The sequence below is a fragment of the Scyliorhinus torazame genome, chromosome 10, assembly GCF_047496885.1.
Source record: "Scyliorhinus torazame isolate Kashiwa2021f chromosome 10, sScyTor2.1, whole genome shotgun sequence".
NCBI lineage: Eukaryota > Metazoa > Chordata > Chondrichthyes > Carcharhiniformes > Scyliorhinidae > Scyliorhinus > Scyliorhinus torazame.
In genome coordinates, this window is record NC_092716.1 from 41,223,933 (window position 1) to 41,245,022 (window position 21,090).

At 44.3% G+C, this 21,090-nt stretch overlaps 1 protein-coding gene across 4 annotated transcripts in view; it reads right to left on the bottom strand.

Moving 5' to 3' along the window:
* The window catches only part of LOC140430486 (polycystin-1-like protein 2), a 151,494-nt gene that overhangs the window by 80,954 nt on the left and 49,450 nt on the right, over window positions 1-21,090 (bottom strand). For all 4 annotated transcript variants that reach the window (XM_072517981.1, XM_072517983.1, XM_072517980.1 and 1 more), the window contains 5 exons: window positions 17,000-17,228; window positions 14,882-15,060; window positions 7,991-8,221; window positions 4,572-4,673; window positions 1,310-1,488 (listed from right to left, as the gene is read on the bottom strand). In XM_072517981.1, coding sequence (XP_072374082.1) covers window positions 1,310-1,488; window positions 4,572-4,673; window positions 7,991-8,221; window positions 14,882-15,060; window positions 17,000-17,228 — 920 coding nt within the window. The remainder of the gene's footprint in view (window positions 1-1,309; window positions 1,489-4,571; window positions 4,674-7,990; window positions 8,222-14,881; window positions 15,061-16,999; window positions 17,229-21,090) is intronic.

Consider the following 21,090-nt stretch of genomic DNA (forward strand, 5'->3'; position numbering starts at 1 on the left):
GTCCCATTTCCCGCACTAAGGTGCTCCGCCCACCAGCACAGGAAAAGATCGGGGTGCCATTTTTAAACAGCATCCTGATCTCGAGACCCCCCCCCCCCAATGCGAGTCCCAGACCCCCCCCTAATGCCCCAACTCACCAATAAGGGGGTCATTGAGCCATCCACACCCCACCAAGGGCAGGGCATCCACGGGCTAAGCATCATCTGGGCACCTTGGCACTGCCAACCTGATGCCATGGCAGTGCCCCGGCCTGCCTGGCAGTGCCACCCGGACATCCTGGAAGTTCCAGGGTGGCATCCAGGTGGCACTAACAAGGTGCCAGGCTGGCAGGGCCAGGGTGGCATCAGGGGTTCCAGTGTACCACCCTGCCCAGAGCCCAGCCACCCAGGGGCCCCCAATCCCCTGGAATAACCCCCAAGTGCCATTCTGCCTGGTTCCAGTTCGTGGAGACCTGTGCTAAATGGTGCTCGCCTGTAGTTTCCGAGCGAAGGGATTAGATCCCAATGCCTTGGGTAGATCAGGTGAGTGCATATTAAAGTGAACTAGCTGCTCACTTTAATTTGCCAAATACGGATCCCGTCCATTGTTGGTGGGATCCAGATCATGATATCTCACGAGATCCCGTTAGATCCCGCTAGGCGTGTCGAGCCAGGTAAATCTCGCAAGAGGCCTCTCGTGATATTAACCGGCCACGTCGCATCCTGAGTCGGGCATGGTATAGCCGGTCGATCGCACCCTACATGTATTACATCTGAATGATATAGTTGGGTTTTTTTAATTTAGAGAACCCAATTCATTTTTTCCAATTAAGGGGCAATTTAGCATGGCCAATCCACCTAACCTGCACAACTTTGGGTTGTGGGGGTGAAACCCACGCAAACAAGGGGAGAATGTGCAAACTCCACACGGATAAATTATATAGTTTTAATAATGCAGTGGAACCCAGAGAAATGCACAACCTTCTGAAATATGCAACTGATAAAAAACACTCAATTAAAAACCAGACAGTTTAGAGGAATTTAATGCCCCACATAGAACATTTGCACCATAATAATTGCGGTATCATTTCCAGGTTAAATAACGTAACTCTATCCGTTTTATGGAAATACCAAAATTAAGTTTATAACTATTAATATACTTCAGTTCATATTGTCTTCCTGTGATGACCAGTTCTTCCTCTTTTTGTAGCTCTTCCAAGTGCTGCCAGTTTGGCCGGCAGGTGGGTTTGCTGAGCCTTTGCTGCAAAATATCTTGTGAAGTTTAAACTACTCCAGTTTAGGAATAAATATTTACGATATGGAGCACTCACCAAGAAGGGCTGCGTCCTGAATTGTCATGCCATAGCCTAATGGACTGCAGCTCCCCCAGTGAGAAGAATGTCGTAAGAAGGAATTCATCAACTGCCCCTCTCTCGAAAACAGGTTTCTCTGAGTCAGTCAGGAAATGAGAGTCGCTGTGTCCCTCAGAGCCTCGGAGTATAATTACCACCTGGTTTTCCACAACAAAGAGAAATCAGAAGGCAACAGACACATCTCTAAATATTCACATACACAAGTTGTATAGCAGGCTTTTGCATTTATATAGTGCCTTTCACATCTCCAGGATGTCCCATGGTGCTTCACAGTTAATGAATTACTTTTGAAGAGTAGCCACTGTTGTAGTATAGTGAAACAATGACTAATTTGTGCACAGCAAGCTCCCATAGAAGACAAATGATCAGCTACCCGGTGGCCTGAGGGATAAATCACCCAAGACACCTGGGGAAAGAGTTGAATAAAGCCAAGGGATGTTTTGCACCAATCTGAGACTAGACATAGGCTTAGATTAACTGACAGACTTCCCCTCCAACACTGCAGCACTCCCTCAGTACTGCACGTAAGTGCCAGTCTATTTATATGTGTTTTATACAAAGTTTCAAAACATTGTTACTGGCATAACATATGTGATTGTGCACAATTTAAGCCACCAAAAATTGTAAATCTTAATTCAATAGTAAATTAACAAGGATACCCAGTTTATTATTTTCTAGGATATAAATTGTCGCTGGACAATTCAATTGTCGACAAACTGTTAATTTACAGCATGTCATTTTGGAAGTTTTCAACAATTTCTGTTACTTATTAAGTCTCTTTGAGCACAAAAACAACACGCTTATAAACATAAAGCTAAGCCTACTAAACAAGCAAACTGAAGGTTATGGCCCACACAAATAAAATAATAATGATAACGAGGCCAATGACTGCAGTGCGAGCAATGAGGGTCAAACTGAAGGATCAAAATGGAATAATTCAGCTGGAGTAGATGTTACATCGTTTTCATTCATAAAACTGTGAGGATGCTCGAGGGAAAGAGAAATGATAAAATCCAAGGTTACGAGGACTTCCGGTGACAGCGGGCGGGAGGCGGCCGCACAATGGAGGGATCCCATTCGGGAATGGCATTTTCGGGGCTTTAAGCCCGGGCCCAGGGTCCACGGAGGCGGCAAAAGCAGGAAGAAACAGTAAAGGCACAGTGAAGAAGAATGTCGAGGGTAAGCAAAAAATCGTCCGTAAAGAAAACAGCTGAAGGTCCGTCGGGGAGTGGAAAGGTCACCGCGGGGTCACCAAGGAAAATGGAGGCTGGAGCACCAGTGGAGACCGCATTGCTTACGGCTGAAGAAATAACTAAGGTGATGGCTGCGGAATTCGAAAGGCAGTTTACAAGATACATGGAGACAATGAGGAAGGAGATGAGAGAGGTTTTGAGTGCGCTGGTGGAGGAGGCGATTTCCCGGGTGACGACGGCGGTGGTGAGCGCAGTGGCGGAGGTGTGAGAGCAAGGGGAGGCGCTGAAGGAAGTGGAGGAGACGTTATTGCAGCACAGTGATCAACTTTCCTCGATGGGGAAGGAGATGTGGAAGGTGATGGACATTAACAAGGATCTGCGAGGAAAAATGGAAGACCTGGAAAACAGATCCAGGGGACAGAATTTGAGGATTGTGGGGCTGCCCAAAGGAGTTGAAGGACCGAGGCCGATTGAGCATTTTGCCGCGAAGCTGGCAAAACTATTGGGGGAGGATCCCTCCCGATGAGGGGCGAAATTCTCCATCCCACCCCACCACATTTCTGCCCCGACCCGCCGGCGGGATGCTCCGTTACACCGGCCGGTCAATGGGGTTTCCCATTGTGGGGCAGCCCCACGCCGTCGGGAAACCCCTGGGCGCCGGCAAAACGGAGACTCCCGCCGGCGGAGAATGACGCCCATGAACTGGATCGCGCTCATCAATCATGGAGGCCTGTACCAATGGCGAGTGAGCCGCCAAGGGTAGTGACTCTGTGCTTCCGTAGGTACAGTGTGAAGGAGAAGGTCCTGAGCTGGGCCAAGCAGAAGCGGGTGGTGCAGTGGGCTGGAGCTGGTATACATGTATACCAGGACTTTACGGTGGAGCTGGCGAGTAGGCGGGCTTCCTTCAACCGGGTGAAGAGGGCACTGTTCATTAGCAAGGTGCAGTGCGGCATTGTATATCCAGCGAAGCTAAGGGTGACTTACAAGCTCAGGGACTTTTATTTTGGAACGGCGGAAGCAGCGGAGGAGTTTGCAAAGGCAGAAGGACTGTGGCAGAACTGACAAATTGAGAAATGGCCATGTGCCGATGTAACCTCATGACTGTATTTTCTTCTTTTTTTTGTTTCACTGCGCGCGGGTGTAGAGGCTAAAGGAGCCAATGTGGTATATATTTGGACAAGGGAAGTGATGGGACTTTCACTCGAAATGAGGGCTCTTTGGGGTGTAGGTGGATATGCGGAGTTTGTGTGCTAAAAGGGGATTTCTGGGCTCTCCTAGGGCCGGGCAAGGGGGAAAGGGACCCGGGCGGGGGCCTCCACGCTGGCCGGTTTAAGCCGGCCAGTGAACGGGAGTGAGGTGGGGGGAGGGGCTGCGGCCATCGGAGCCTGGCAGAACAGGGTCCGAGTGGTCTAGCCGGGGTGGAAAGTTGGGGGGAAGGAACCGAGGTTGGGGGGAGGAGCTTTACAAGAGGCAGTGGACGGGAGGAGTTGGAGACTGGTGGGGGGGGGGGGGGTGTACAACTCTTGGGTGTCATGTACGGTACTCTTTCAGAGGTTGGATGGCGTTGAGTGTAGGAGGGTGAGTGGACTCTATAGGTCAATGGTGACCATGGGCGGTCCCGGACTCCTTTTTCTTTTCTCCTTTGTTTTTTGTTGCCACCGTGGGAGGGTTTGTTTTATTGGATGCATATATTGACAGGTGGGCCGTTGTTTGAGGTGGTGGGAGGATGGGATGTAAATTTTGAAGGAAAATGTAAAAATGGAGAATAAAAACATTTAAAAATTAAAAATAAAAAAAAATCCAAGGTTACGTCGGGAAAGGCTGGTTCGGGCAGAATCATTAGACTTAATGAGTGGTCACTGGGATTTGGACATCCTGCAATGTGATAAAATATCCCAGGGTGCATCACACGACACAAAAAAAAGGACTTTGATTTTGTGACATCACCATTTCATGGTTTAAATTCCAATTAAGTAAACTGCAGGAAGGAAAATAAAAACAATTCCATTTCAAACACATCATCAAACCTTAGCTGTGGTAGCTGCCCCTTTGCGATGACCAGTTTGAACTCTTATCAGGTAACGATATTGTGCAAGAGGATCATTATCAAATAGAACTGTGACCTTCACCTTAAGAATAAATGAAAACAGTGTTAGTGAATAAATAAGAAAATGAAGTTGGAGCTTCCACATTATAGAAACTCGGTGGTGACAAATTTCCAGCAGTTTGACATAATCCACACCATATTCCTACCCTCGTACCTTTCTCCTTTCAAATACCCAAATACCCTGATCGGGTGGAAGAGCAAGTGAGGAAGACCAGGAAGACATTGATGAGGATGAAATTCCATAACCCACTGTCACACTAAACCATGAGCTCAGATAGTGCGTGTAATGTAGAGCTTAGGCGCAGGATCTGCATGCGGTTAGACATTGGGCACAAGTGGCCTTCAGTCAGGGCAGGGGACCAGAGGGTGAGGTCGCACATTAATTCAGCTTCAGAAGACGGAGAGAAGACTTCGGCGGGGCTTACTACGGATGCTTGGTTCATTGACAGGCCTTCAGAAAGCCTGCTGTCAATGTCAAGGAGGAGTCTGGTACCAACTTGGCAAAGGACTTTGCTGAGATCTTAGAGCCTATCCTTTCCAGTATGGTAATGGTGGCCAACTATGCAACCCAACTATGTTGCAGTGGTTGCTGGCCCAGGCCTCAGTTTGCATCGCAGCACAAGCAGAAGACAGCGAACACCTGGAAGCTCAGACCCATGTCATTCAAACTCAGGCCATCCATAGCTGCAGCCACCAGTATTCAAAGAGGCTTTTCTGGTGTCCAACTGCCGAGTAATCTGTGGTTCCGCAGACTACCAAGGTTGTTGTTGCACTGCTTCAGGTGGGGTGGGAGCGGCTCCATAGATCAGAAACCTGGCGTCCTCTCTCAGGGTGGCAGCATTTGTCATGCCTCCCGCTGGCACTCAGCCAGCCCAGATTGCTGCTGTCCAAACCCAATAAGGGCAAGGCCTCCTAGGGCCAAGCACTTCAAGGTTGCCATGCAAATCCAACACCATTGAAAGCCAGAACCTTCCACCAGACAGTGCAGCACTAGGATGGATAAACTCACACAAAAGACAGGCACTGAGCAAATGCGCAAGGACGGTTTGTTGACATTTGCATGCAATATGAAATAGATTGTTTAGAAATTTGGTTTAGAATGTAGATTCCATGGTGACTTTCGCTTTTGCCTTGTGGCCAAGTGGAAACTGTGATTGTCTGTAAAAGAGAGCTTGTCACTCAGGTGTCACCCTCTAGTCTGCCTTGCTGGCTCAAATGCAGATGGCATAGTTGACTATCACAAAATGAAGGCACCATAATGACTGGCGGGTTACTGATTCACTGTCTATGGCTGAACACCAATAGGATGTTGAGGGAATGGAATTGCCTCCAGCTGTTGTATATCCCAAAGGTGACATATGGCACTGGCAAAGTGATGTGTGTGCCCTCAATGTCACCCTCCGCCATGCAATTCTCAATAACCCGGCTGGTCAGTTCAACTGCTGCCTGAAAAACGAGAATGAAGAGTTTCCCGATTTCTTGAAATACAGAACTTCAGTGACCTCCCTAATGTTACTGTGGGTGGCTGGCAGAGGTTGCAGTCACCTCCAGCTCCAGCCTAGAAAGAGCCTGGTGTATAAAAAGATCAAGGCCATGTCCCGATACAGAGTGCACCCGGTGAACAGTCTTCACTCTGCACTGAGGTTGCAGTTTTGGCTGCAGCAGACGGCATACTTCAGTGATGATGTTCGTAAACAAGCAGAGGCATCTGCCATGTGTTTCTTCCAAAGCCTGGGTACCATAATTGCTTCCAGAACACCCTGTTCAGACAGTCTGCTAAAGAGTCCTTCTCTCCGTTTCCTCCTCCCCCTTCCAGCAAATTGTCCTAATCTGTGTCGCCTCTGTTTATTCTCCTCGTCATTATTGTATTGCAATCGGGTGCCTCCTACTACAGACGTGTCCAGAAGCAGCTAGTGTGTGCCGAAGCCTTGAAGTCAGGACAAAGGCCTTTAGCACCTGCCATACCACTTCCTGTAGACTTTAGCAACTTTAAAGAGCTCTGGAAATCACCGGGCACTTCTCCAATCACAACAGGTCGAACTCAAGCAGCAACTAACCTGAAAATCACTGATCTCTTTAATTATCTGAGGCGACTGGGAGTTTTTTTTGTTGTTTGGGGGGGGGGGGGGGGGGGGTTGTTGTCAGTCTCGCCTGCTGCTGAATGCATAAGACAGCATCACCTTGAGTGTTAAGTACCAAAATTGCCATCCTGGAGTACAATCAGCATTAAACACTGATTGGCCCCTTGATCTGCCAACTCTGGATACTTCCAGTGGACTCTTCCTGTGCCCATGATTATGCTCTCTCCAATATGGCATATTGGGTGGCTAATATCAGCAAGTGTGAATATGCACCACAGGCACTACTTTGGAGGAAAAATGGCACTAGTAGCATCGAAACATTGGATGCTAAGGATGTCGTTCACTCGATGTTTCTTCAAACAAACAATTGGCAGAATTGGCAGGTTAGAAAAGGCATTTGTTGATTCCAAGGTGTAGAGTGAAAAGCAATTATTATGATTTAGCTTGTCTGTAGACAGACCTCCAAGAGATGGCATAGCAATGCAACAGCCCTTCCGTAAAGCAGAATCACTAAAGACATGTCTCGGATATGCAGATTATCAAACATATGTTCTAAGGTAAGGTTTGCTGTATACTTTCTGTCTCCTCAAGACCTGCTCTTACTCCTTCCCAATGATAATGCTAAAAAGTACCTGCTGCATGAAAGAGCAGCTGGAAAGAAAGGCGGCTGTAAGAGCCAAATAAAATTCAGACAATCACACTATAACATGAAAAGAACTGACTAATAGTTAATAATAATACTAATAGTGCAGGTAAAACAAGAGAATGAATCAGAAAAATGAAATTTACGAAAAATTACATGTGACATTCTCTTAAAGTCAAACACTGGTACAAATTGGTGTGTACAATCCAGCTGAGACTCCAATCCATAAACTTTAAATATGTCATGAGGCTTGATATGCCCAATATTGCTCTTTTTTCTGCATTGTCTATTAAGACTTTCTAACCTTCAAACAACTGAGTTTGTAGTTTTCACTCCCAGCTAGTGAAGCCCAACATAGCCTCCTAAAATCAGCTCTCATGTCTCCAGGATAAACATAAATTCAGCTGGCTGTTCCCTGCTATAGAGCCTTTGCTTGTCCCTCCTGCATTTTCCATTTATAAAGATATTGAATAGCTCTGTTTTAATAATACTTCAACAAGGGAACGTGTGTTTTAAAAATTATGTTAACCTTGTTGGCTTGCTTCTTTGGAAAACATAAACTGGAGTAACAGAAATATGCTAGAGAAAAAAGCAGTGGGTAAACAAAGTCCTCACCTTGGTTAAGTCACTTCTATCTTTTATTCGAGCCCAAACTAGAACAATAATGTAAACGGCAAAAATAGTGGCGACTAGTGACACCACCGCAGGGTTTTGATTAGTTTGAGCAAACAGTTCTGGTATCTGTGTCAAATCCAGTTCATTGGGCATAACAAAGAAGGTACTGCCAAAAAAGGTTAGATGGCTACAAAGACAATGGCTTTGGTGAGGAGTCGACTGTAATCCAACCTATCAACAAAATAGAGACACAATGGGTCATACTGAGGAGAACAATTCATAGAAACAGTAAATGATCCACACACCTAGTTTCTGTCATGTATCAATAATATTTGTACAAGTTGTGACATATTTTGGGTACAATTGGTCCACGTTCTCATTTAGTTAAATGTTACTCTATGTAAAAATAAACAAAATATTGAAATATATTTTATGGCAGGAGTATTGGCTGAATTATTTTTTAAATTTAGAGCACCAATTCATTTTTTCCAGTTAAGGGGTGTGGTGAATGTATAATTACTGATAATTCACTTGTGCACTGTATTACGTTATGTTATGTTATTAACCCTGTGGGCTCCACCTATGGGCCATTGTGTGGCTTCACCCACAGGGGGATATGTTGGGGCATGTACTGGCTCCGACCATGGCTCCACCCCTTTAGAGGAAGTATAAGAGCAGCTGACCTGTGGGGCCGCCTTCAGTATTGTACCGGTCGCAGGCAGGCACAGTTCCAAGCTGATTAAAACCACGGTTTACTTCTCCACATGTCTTCGAGTGAATTGATGTTCGCATCAAGGGGCAATTTAGCCTGGCCAACCCACCTACCCTGCACATCTTTGGGTTGTGGGGGTGAAACCCACGCAAACACGGGGAGAATGTGCAAACTCCACAGGAACAGTGATCCAGAGCCAGGATCGAACCCAGGTCCTCAGCGCCGTGAGGCAGCAATGCTAACCACTGCCCCACCGTGTTGCCCGAATATTGGCTGAATTGATCAGCCAGCAATTCATTCTCAAATGTTCAGTATCTCACATAAGGGGCGGGATTCTCCAGTCTCCAAAATTGCGTTCACCGATCGGACGGAGAATCCCGTTGGCGTCGAAATCGGGGGCGGCTTCGTTTTTGTGATACGCCGCCCCCTCCAAAATGGTATACTCTAGGAGTACGTCGCACACCGTATGGTCAGCCTCAGGACATTACCTGAGGCCCTCCCTCCGATGCCCCGCCCCCGACGGCCCAAGTTCCCGATGGCATCGGTCACTCACGCTATTTTTTTTCGGGAACTCAGCATGGCAGCAGGGGAAGCTTTGGCAGGGGCTGAGGGCACTGGTCCAGGGGTGGCGAGCCTGGCTAAAGGGGGACACTATTTGGCAGGCTGGGTCCACCCGCGGCCAGTGCCATGTTGCCCAGTGTGGCTGCTGCAGGTCACCGCCATGCGCATGCGCGGCCACGGACCCGGCAATTCTCCGGCCATATTGGCAACTAGAGCCGGGTGCTCTATGTTGCGTGCCTGCTAGCCCCCCACCAGACGGAGGATCGGTGGCCATTTTGCAACATTTTTGCGGTCGTAAAATGCCACCGTTCCCAGGCCGGCGTCAGGACATAGTCTCCAAATCGGAGAATCCAGCCCAAGGTTTACGGTGCAATGCAGATAAAGTTTCCATTTATTCACCATGAAAAGAATTGAAGGAGATGATAGATGGAAGGAGTCAGTACTTTCTGTAAAAATTGTTCCCTCCAGTTAGATACTGTTCAAAACTGCAATTAGATGTTCGAGGACAGAACACAGAGCAATCACAGAGCTGAGTACTTTGTTAACAGAATACGAAAGTCAAGAATTTGGTGCAAGTGGGAATTTGTGCAGGGGTTAAGGAGATGCATTTTTTAAAATTCCAGCAGCTTGCTGAGTCTTTTCCTTTTGTCTCTACGCTTGGAAACTGTAAGTTGATATGAGGTTATTTTAATAAATTAGTAACTTAGGGGAAAATCTTTCACTCCCGCTTTTGTCAGTTTTTGTGGAACTAAGAAACAGCAAAGGGCAGAAAACATCGATAGGAGTCGTTTATAGACCCAATAGTTGTAGCATAGGACAGACATAAAATTAGAAACATATATAATAAGGGTAATACAGTCATCATAGAGGACCTTAATCATCACATACTGGCAAACCACATTTTTAATCATGGTATATCATTGGGTCATGGAACATATAATGATAGTTTTCCAGATTAATATGTCTGTAAACCAACTAGGGAACAAGTTATTCTGGATCTACTATAATGAAATAAGAAAGGGCTAATTAATGACTTTGTAGTAAAGGGTTCTCAAGGAAGAGTGACCATAAAATTATGGAAGTTTATTTTGAGTTTGAAAGTGATTTAGTTAACTCCAAATCTATCTAAATAAAGTAAACTGTGCAGTTATGAGGAGAAAATTGGCCAAGGTAGATTGGGGATGTACATTAAAAATGATATCAGTGGACAAGCAATGGCTAGCATTTAAAGAACTAATACATAATTTGCAACATATATACGTGCCTTTAAGGCACAAAAACATGGAAAAAGCGGTTCAGCGATGGCTATTACGAGGAGTTAAAAATGGTATTAGATCAAAGACAGATGCTTAAAGAATAGCAAACTTAAAATTGGGAAGATTTTACAATTCAACAATTGAAGACCAGAAATTGATAAGAAAAGGAAATATGAGAGCAGACAAGCAAGTGGCATAAAACCAGATTGCAAAAGTTTCTATAGCTATGTAAATAGGAAGAAATTACTGGAAGTAATCATGAGCAGTTTCAGCTCAAATTTTGATGGGGGATAAGGAAGTGGCAGGGACATAGAACAACCCTTTTGCGTTAGTCTTCACTGTCGAAGACATTAGAAAATTCTGTAAATATTTTGTAAATTCTGTAAATAAACTTTTAAAAAATTAATATAAGTGAATAAATAGAACTGGAAAAATGAATGCAATTAAATAGTGACAAATCACTCAAGCGGATGACTCTTTTCCTAGAGTTTAAAAATAGCCAACTGCAGAAATGGTGGATGAATTGGTTTTGATCGTCCAGAATTCTTTGGCTTGTAGAACATTCCGAAGGATTGGAAAATAGCAAACATAACTATGTTATTTGAATAAATAGCAAGAGAGAAGAGGGATCTATACGACAGTTAACCTAACATCAGTGAGAGGACAATTGTTAGAATCTGTTATCAGGAAATGGTAACTGAGCACTGAGAAAATCATAACATGACTGAGCAAAGTCACCATCAACTTATGAAAGGGAAATCTGTCAGAGTTTTTTGCGAATTTAATTACTGCGAATATGGTGAATAAGGAAGAAACCAATAGTCATAGAGCAGAATTTTCCTTTCTTTCTTTGAAATTCTGGTTCGGACAAGAACAAAGGCGTGCAGCTCACCGGCTCTCAGCTGGATTTTCTCACCATATTGTCCAGCACTTAGAAGAAAAGAATCCTGGAGGCATGTCTCACGCCATCATACTGGCAGGGTGGGGCTTGAAAAAGCTGGCATTGTTAGGTTACCAGAGATCAGGGCACCCTTTATAAAGGGCACCCCAATCTCTGGTTAAAAAAAAAAGAGGAAATCTCCCATGCAGATGGAGACCAGACCCCTGACCCCACCCCCCTCCCCCTCACACAGGCAAATCACTTGCCCCCCCCCCCACCCCACCACAGAGGCCCCCCCAACATCAGACACAGGGATCCCCCTCCAAGTACATTGGGACCCCCCCAGACAGACACAGGGACCCCACCCCCCTATGGAGCTACCCAGTGGGGGCCCCCCGGCACTGCCATTGGCACTTCACCTAACATGGCCAGGGGTCATGCCAGGGTACTGCCCAGGCATATCCCCCTCTCTCTGGGTGCCATACTTACCTGTGCACCCACGGCGAGGTGCCTCTGCTTGGTTCATGTTATAAAACTTGTCAACGAGATGCGGCTAAGCAGGACATCCCAATATGGGGGGAGCGATACAGCGAGGAAACTCAATGATAACATTTAAGTGTATTTAAACGAGATTCCCAACCTTCCTGGGTGGTAACCTCGTTATTTCAATGATAGGGAGTGGGGACGATCCCGCCGATGAGAATCTCGCTTTTGACATCTGGCAGAATTTTGTGCCCACATTGCTGTTTGCGCCCACGCTCGCCTCCATTGTGTGTTTGGATTTGTAACATATTCAATAAAGTATCATAGAACAATAGAATCCCTACAACGCAGAAGGAGGCCATTCGGCCCATCGAGTCTGCACCGACCCTCTGAAAGAGCACCCTACCTAGGCCCACTCCCCTCCCCTATCCCCATAACCTCGCCAAACCTGCACATCCCTGGACACTAAGGGACAATTTTATCATGGCCAATCCATCTGATCTGCACATTTTTGGACAGTGGGAGGAAACCTGAGCACCCGGAGGAAACCTACGCAGACACGGGAGAAAGTGCAAATTCCACACAGACAGTGACCCGAGGCTGGAATTGAACCTGGATCCTTGGCGCTGTGAGGCAGCAGTGCTGACCGCTGTGCTACTGTGCTGCCCTAATGTGAGTTTATTACTTAAAATTAGGACCCAGGTGTGGTGTTGGGTGCTCTGAGGTACAGACGAACCAACACGGTTGCGATTGGTACAACGCAGTTTTATTCCAACTAGTTATTTACACATCTGACTTGGTACTCAGCACGTGGTGACTGTGTGAGTGTCTTGTTAATGAGGTCCTGGCCTTGTCCTGTCTCCAGGTGGACTGACCAGGAGGTGTTGTGTTTCTTGTCTTATACTGTGTCTGCCCTTGTCTGTGATTGGCTGTCGTGTTATGTGTGCTAATTGGTCTGTTGGTCTGTCTATCATGATGTGTGTGTTGTGATGTGTGTTTGAATATCATGACACCATGGTTTTGGGGTAATATGTTAGCATGGATTGCAGCTTGGTTAACAGACAGAAAAAAGAGGAAGAGCTAAGGGGTTATTTCAGGTTGGCTGCTGTAACTAGTGGTGTACCACAAGGATCAATACTTGGGCTTCACCCTTTTAATGAATGTCTTAGATGAGGGTACCGAGTATAGCATATACAAGTTTGCTGATGATACAAAATTAAATGAGAAAATGAGCTGTGGGCAGGATACAAAGAAGCTGCACAGTAATATAACCCGTGGGTGAATGAGCAAGAACATGACAAGAGATGGAGTACAATCTGGTGGAGTATTAAGTTATTTGGTAGGAAAAATTTAAAGAGCAGAAATTTTGGAATGGTGGGAGTCTGGGAATTGCTTGGATTCAGAGGGACCTGGGTGTCATAAATCATGGGAATTGTTATGGGCCAGGGCTTAGAAACTCCAAAGTATATTATGAAGTCCACCTGACCTATAACCTTTATGTTGAATTTGGCTAGGATTAGCACCCGAGCCTTCACTTCAGGTGTGATTCACCAGACTTCCTAGACACTGTAATCAAAACAAGCTTTATTCTAAGAACTTAGTTAACATATATATACACACAGCAAGAATTATTATCAATTACAAACATAAAGACACCCCACAGCTACAGTAATCTATGTATAACACTTAATAAATCCCCCCTTAACTGTTCCAATTCAAAAACAAAATCCAATAAACCCCTTTTCAAGGACATGGCCCAGCACTCTGCATTCTCACTTGAATGAGACTGACTTTCCCTGAGATTCTGATCCCGTCCCACCAGCAGATTTAATTCCTTCCAGAAAAGCAAACTGTATCTTTTAAGTTACCAAAGCAGGTCGCTATAATCAATGTTTTTTTTTTATTGGAACAACTCTTGAAATTGAAAACATAGAAAGACAGGAAAAAAAATGCTTCTTTCTCCCTCTGAACCCACAGCAGTCACACTGAAAATGGAACTGAAAAAGCTCACAGCCACAGCTCAGCTCCACCCACAAAATGACATCACTGAAGCCATGTGATAAGATGAAAACCTTTCTTAAAGGGGCACTCCCATGACACAATAGGTACTCAGGGAATTAATGGGATCATACAGGAAGATGGAATTGAGTTAGCAGATCAGCAATGATCTTGTTTAATGGAGGAGCAGTCAAAGGGCTAAAAGGCCCATTCCTATTTCTGATGTTTCTTTGACAGGAGATGTGCCCATTTTAATTACACTTTGGGGTGCAGTGGGAGCATTCCTACCTCTGACCCAGGAGCTCTGAGTTGCTGACCACAGGAATGCTGGTCATGCGTCCCAATGGGCTGACAATCAACCTGCAAATCCGCCCACCACTTCTCCTACTGCTCCGCAAAGGGAAAGGGAAAGTGTGTGAAGATACGTTTAAAAAAATATCTCCCTGCACCTCCACACACCCACTAGGAAGTAAAACACTGATACCCTTGGCAAGACTCAACAAGTAGTTCCAGTCAAAATTCTGCAAATAAATTTCCAGAGGTCCTTGACACCAATCCGAAGACAGGTAACTTGACAAAAGTCAATACCCGCTAAATGCATCTGTGCACCAAAGCCATCGCGGTAAAGGAGTAAAATAACCAATATTGTTAGGTATTGATAAATTACAAATATTTTCCCTCTTACTGACATTCATACTCGGTGCTAATTCCTATTCCCATCAAAACACTTTTACTTTTGATGTTCAAAACATAATCAATTCGGGCCAGAGACACAATGACCAGAATTTGCCTTTCAGACATGAATGGTTTCAATTTGCCAGAAGTTCTCCCACTCAGTGTGAAATCAACTCTGTGATGGAGGATTGAATATTGACACTGCAATATTCCAGCATCCGTTCCTTCAACCTCCCACAGTGACACTATCACCCTCTGCATACTTCATGCAGAGGCTCTTATTATTAGGAGCTGTTATAGGTAAATCGTTAAACAAAAAATCTTACCTGACATTGATTGGAGGACCATTTATATCCTGTCCAGAACAAACATTGTGTTGTAAAGGCACTGACATTGAAACTTATAACCCCTGCCTGTGATGTACTGAATGGAGTGACTATCACGTAGTAAATTCCCTTTCCATGATTTAGCATGCTTGGAGTCAGAATCCAGGTATATATGTGATCTAATTAAATAAAAAAACATCTGTTAACTACACGATAGGAAAAAGAGGCAAAATTAGAAGGCATGGTGGAGCCTAAAACCCCTGCCTCGGCAACCTGTGGGACCCCGACCCCATTTTATGGCCATCTAAATAGTTGTCATAGGGGCTCCTGTCCCTTGAAAGGATGGGCAGCTGCCCCCAATCGGACATCCCTTCCAAGGTCACAGGGAGGTCACAAAGCTGCACCAGGCCATCTTCCCACACAGCAGAGAGACCCCCCTGCCACTGGTATAATACCAGCGGCAATAGTAAGAGGCCCTTATTTGGCTACTTTAGTGGCTGAAACGACTCTGGGTGGGTGGGGTGACCTCGACCTTCCCAATACTGATAAAATGCCCTGGTATAATCATCTTTATTATTGTCACAAGTAGGCTTACATTAACACTGCATTGAAGTTACTGTGAAAATCCCCTAGTTGCTACACTCCGGCACCTGTTCGGGTACACAGAGCGAGAGTTCAGAATGTCCAATTTACCTAACAGCACGTCTTTCAGGACTTGTGCGAGGAAACCGGAGCGCCCGGAGGAAACCCACGCACAAGGGGAGACCCTCTTTTTTACACAGAGGGTAGTGGGTGCCTGGAACTCGCTACCGGAGGAGGTGGTGGAAACAGGGACGATAGTGACGCTTAAAGGGCACCTTGACAAATACATGAATAGGATGGGAATAGAGGGATACGTACCCCGGAAGTGTAGAAGATTGTAGTTTAGACAGGCAGCATGGTCGGCGCAGGCTTGGAGGGCCGAAGGGCCTGTTCCTGTGCTGTACTTTTCTTTGTTCTTTGTTCTGGGGAGAACATGCAGACTCCGCACAGAAAGTGACCCAAGCCGGTAATCAAACCCGGGTCCCTGGTGCTGTGAAGCAACAGTGCTAACCACTGTGCTATCGTGCCACCCATACCATGCCACGATGGCAGGAAGATGGTGAGCAAGTCCCTTGCCATTTTAAGGACACCCCCTCCTACCTCCCATCGCTTCCTGGAGGTTTCCATGCTGTAAACTTCTATGATTCTATGATTCTATGACTGATAAAACCCAGCCCCCAGTAATAACAAACCAGACCCTAAACTGCTCATGGCATTGTCAAATACATTTGGATCACTTTCGCTAACGTGCTTGTATCTTTTAAGGGCAGTAATTTTTCAAAGCAGGAAAAATAGGTATTTGCCGAAACCATCAAATTTAACCATTTTTACCTTTAAGTTGAATATTGCCAATGGCGAAAGAGTCGGTTAGTATTAAAAGGCAGATTTGAATCATATTCTGTGAATAGATAATCCTGGGTACGATCATTGTTTTTGCTGAACACATGCTAACTAAATCATAGTTTGATGTAATATTTAGGGATCTCACTGAATGATATAAATTGTAGGATTTCCCATCCTTCCCTTGCTGACATTTCAGTGACACTGGAGAAGATAAATACTGAAGATAACAAAGGAAGGTGAGGAATGTAAATTGGTTCGGTACCGCCGTCATCCTTAGGGTACGTTTACACCTCTGTAATTTCCTCTCAGATCTAATATCCATATCTAGGTTGGATTATTGAAATTATATTTAAATATGTGAAGGGTATTATCAGGTGCTTTTTTCATTGTTTGTGGTAAAACTACACTAGACTCCAGCTCTGCCTCATTGTCCTGTTCTCTTTTAACTATTCTGGAGAATATGCAAATTGGTTGCAAATTGAAATTTGTACAGAACTTTGCACAAAAATAATTTGTGGATTCATTCCGCGCTGTAAACAATTCTCTGATTTTGTGACAAATGATCATTTAACAAGTGATGAGGTGTCATAAGAACATATAGCAATTATATGTTGAAAGACAAAATTCCAGGAGTTAACAATATCAGGTTTTATAATAACAAGAGTAAATGGGAAAATGAGCAAGTCAATTTACCTCCATTGGCATTTAGAATGGGAAGCACAGTGTGAAGCTGAAATATTGCCTCACTCGGTACGTACTGGAAGCCAAGGAACAGCTGCAGTGAGGAATTCTCTTGTGAATTTATATGAATTACCACAGTATCCTCATCCGAAGTGACATTGAGATCCACGCTCAAGCGATTTCCAGATGACCTGTATTCTTTCACGAATGTTTTGCTTACATTACCCCTGAAAAGCTCAATCTAAAAAAAAAAGTGACAATCTGAATGATTTATCATAATTCATGAGATTTTAAGGACTGACTACATTTAACAATTGGAGCTTAAACTATTCTCCCCACTTCAGTTCCATTAAAGCTAACCCAAATTCTATCAAAACCTCGCATAATTTTTTTAATGTCCATTAAACCAGCCATTTACCTTTTCTTCCAAGGAAAATAGTCTGAGTAATTCAAGGCTCTTCTCATAACTGTCTGCTCTCATTCCTGGTATTGCCTGATAAACCTACACTGTGCTGTCCATGTATTTAATATCCTTACAATAATGAGATCCCCAAAGTGATACACAGTATTCGAACTGTGAGGTAACTGTTTCTCGTACAAATTAACCACAAATGCTATTCGGCTTCGGTGCTCATGTTTTTGAGGAACTATGCAGTTGCACCCCTAGGTCTCCCCATTTTACCCACACTCTTCAGTTTATTTCTGTTATACCCATATTCCTTGGTTTCCTCTTAAAATGCAATAACTCACACATCTCTGTATTAAAGTACATATGCTGCCTACCTACCCATTTCACTAACCTATCAAGTGTTTCTGAAGCCTTTTACAGTCCTTCCAACTGTTTGACAAAACTTCTCCTTTTGTATTGCCAGCCAGTTTTTGATATTGTGCTCACTGTATCCAAATCTAAACATTCTACACACACCAAGAACCAAAATGGAAGCAGGATTAATCCATGTGGTTTATTATTTCTAACCCAGCGCCAAACCAAGAAACTCCCTCCTAAAGGAGCTCTCGTGATATGTACAATATACCTTCTCAAAACTGAGTGTTTAGGAGTCAACTACAAACTTTCACTGTGACTCAGAGACACGAGGACATCTAAGGGAAGATCCAGGGTTACCAGCAAGTCTAGTTAGAATCAATGAGGTGGCATAAATGCAATATTTCATGGCTGATATAGCACAAGATGCAAGGGGCACTTTATGAAGATCAGCATCAGATAGAGACTAGCCACAACCAACATTATGCTATCAACCACATCTACAGATCCATCCATTTACCTGTCAAAAGTAAAGGAGAGCTGGTTCCAGGAGCTCACTGAAGAACCATACCATCAGCTACAAAAATAGCTGCTTTAAAAACTGTATAATATTGGTGATAGCACTATTTGAGGCAATCAACTTTACCTTTTCCCTCTACATTTCTGAGCTGTTCCTTCTTTCTGGGCTATCATGGAAATCATGCACATTACCACCCTGTTATGTATTCATGTTTGTTCCTAGTTGGAACAAGGGCACTTTACGAGGTCGATCACGTGATCTACTGATGACATCATGGGCAGTTTGGGCGGGCTAACAGTCAGTCTGTTCTAGCAGCCTGTGAGAAAACACCCTTTCAATAAAGCTCTTGTTTGTTTGCACCATTGTGGTCTGCAAGCCTATCCTTTAAAAAAAACAACAAAGAAAACTGATGTTGAGGCAGTCGGAACCACATTGGCAAGACTCCCTGAGAACTAAAAAACAATAGAAATAATTGTTGATCTGTGCAGACATCGAAAAGGATTCAGAAGCTAAAAGCTTTGCTACACCAAAGCTGGCGATGGAGGGGTGCCAAATATTGCTAGCAGCCATCGTTGGAACTGAAATTTAAACACATATATCAGTGAAAACAGCATCAAAAGAAGCTTGCCACCTGCTGTGGAAAAATCTGGAACAGTGCTCCCTCTGCTGTGAGCAGCAAGTAAACTATCAAATTCCCTGCAAATTAATTGAGAAATAGGGGAGTTTTTCAACACCCTTTGCAAAACTCAGAAAGGAACAGGCTGAGTTCAGAGATTACCTTGATTAAAAGGGAAAAAAAAGAAGTGAGGTAGTGCTAAAGATTTTGTGGAACATTTGTGCTTCCACAAGTGATAGAATCTACCTTTTTGGTATACACCAAGTTTAAAGGAATAAATGACCCAAGATTTAAAATGGCTTCTTAAAATGGTTTGTTAAAAAATCCACATTTCATGCATGACAGTAAAACTGCTGAATCCCATGAGAAACATGAAGATAATGAGACCAGGCAGACCAAGGACACATTTTGCTAATTTAAAGTTTCTGGGCTATATTCCCAGAAACTGTTTTCATGACAACGGATAAGGCTCATGAGAAAGACGAATTTCAATCACCCCATATTAAAATTTGATAGACAGACATCTCAATCAAATTGAATTAACTGTAATATCTTTAACCCAATCACAGCCAGAAAGGGTGTGATAAACCACTGTTGTACTTATATTAGAGGATGTACGGTAGAACCTGCACTACAGGTTCGCCTGTAGCCCCTGCCTGCTGGCTCCGCCCAGGAGGTGGGGTATAAATATGTGTGTCCTCCAGCTCGCAGCCATTTCACCAGCTGCTGTGGGAGGCCACACATCTGATACCAATAAAGCCTCAGTTAGGATTCAACTTTCGTCTTGAGAGAAAGAGAATATTTGGATTATTAAATGTATTAAATGAATAACAGACTAAAAGACTAACACAGGCTTGTGGAAAAGTACTGCTTGGACAAGGAAACAGATGTACATGAGGAAGTGGAAAGAATGGAGAAGTAGGTATAGCATTAACAGAAGAGATAATAATAGGTCTGAATGTTGAGCAAGATAGATTGGGGAAGGCTTAGCAAAATAGATGAGTGGACAGTCTTAAAGTCATAAACAAGTCACTGAGGCTGCGCAAATGTCCAAGGGAACCACCCACTGGACAGAAAGAGTACGTAAACGTGAACATATAATGTATGATTAAGCATGAATACTGATATGTAATGTATGATGAAGGCGTATAAGGAAGAATGTGAACCTCAGTGAAACCTGATCCAATCAGGAGGAGAGGGCAGGAGAATGATAAACGAATAAAGTGTATATAAACAGACAAAACAAGCTATTTGGTGTGCTCCTGTCGAGGAGGCCCCCGACTCTGCAGACTTGTATAAGGATAAATAAAACTCTAACTTGCTTCTAGTATTTTTGTCCTCAGTGTCAGTGATTGTGAGCACACATTCAAATCTCACAAACTTGGGGGCTCGTCCGGGATCGAGCGGCACCCTGCCAGCAGAGGAGGCAAGAGAAACACTGGGATGACGCGTCCTACCGATTTCGGTAGTCCTAAGAATCACTGCTCCTGGAACTGACAGGGTGACGTGACCCGGACCAGAGGACTCTAGAAGCAAGGAGGAAGAAATAAGGAGGTACCAGACCGTCGAGCAATTCTTGTGCACAAGACCCGGGTAAGAAAAATGACTATTGAGTAATACTCGGGCGACGGGGGAGAAGGTAGGCGACAGGTGAAAGACGCTTACGGAAAAAATAGGAAGAACCAACAAAAGGATAAAGGATTGATAGATGGGGGGGAAACGAAGTAAAGAGAGGGGTGGAACACCCGGAGGAAAGGATGGAAAAGGCAGCCCTGAAATCCCGCCAGATAGTCCATTAGGGCGGATGTTGGAAAATTGGGAGAATACCTCCTGTACAAAAGGAAAATCAAAAGAGAAAATGATTAGACATTGCTATTAATAGTCAAGGGAATAAGGGAATCGGTACCCAAGGGGCAGAACCTTGAGAAAGCATTTGAAAACAGACAAGAGAAGGATGAGGCGCCTGCCATATTTTTGCAGAGGCTAAGGAGAAATATACAACAGTATTCTGGCATGGATCCAGAATCAGATTACGGGCAAATTTTGTCACCAAATCATGGCCAGACATTAAAAAGAAACTGGAAAGATCCATGAAAATCCATGAATGAGTTACTCAAGGAAGCACAGAAGGTGTATTTGAGAAGGCAGGACGAAAAGACAAAGGGAAAAGCTAAAATAATGATGCAGGCGGTAGAGCAAGTTGT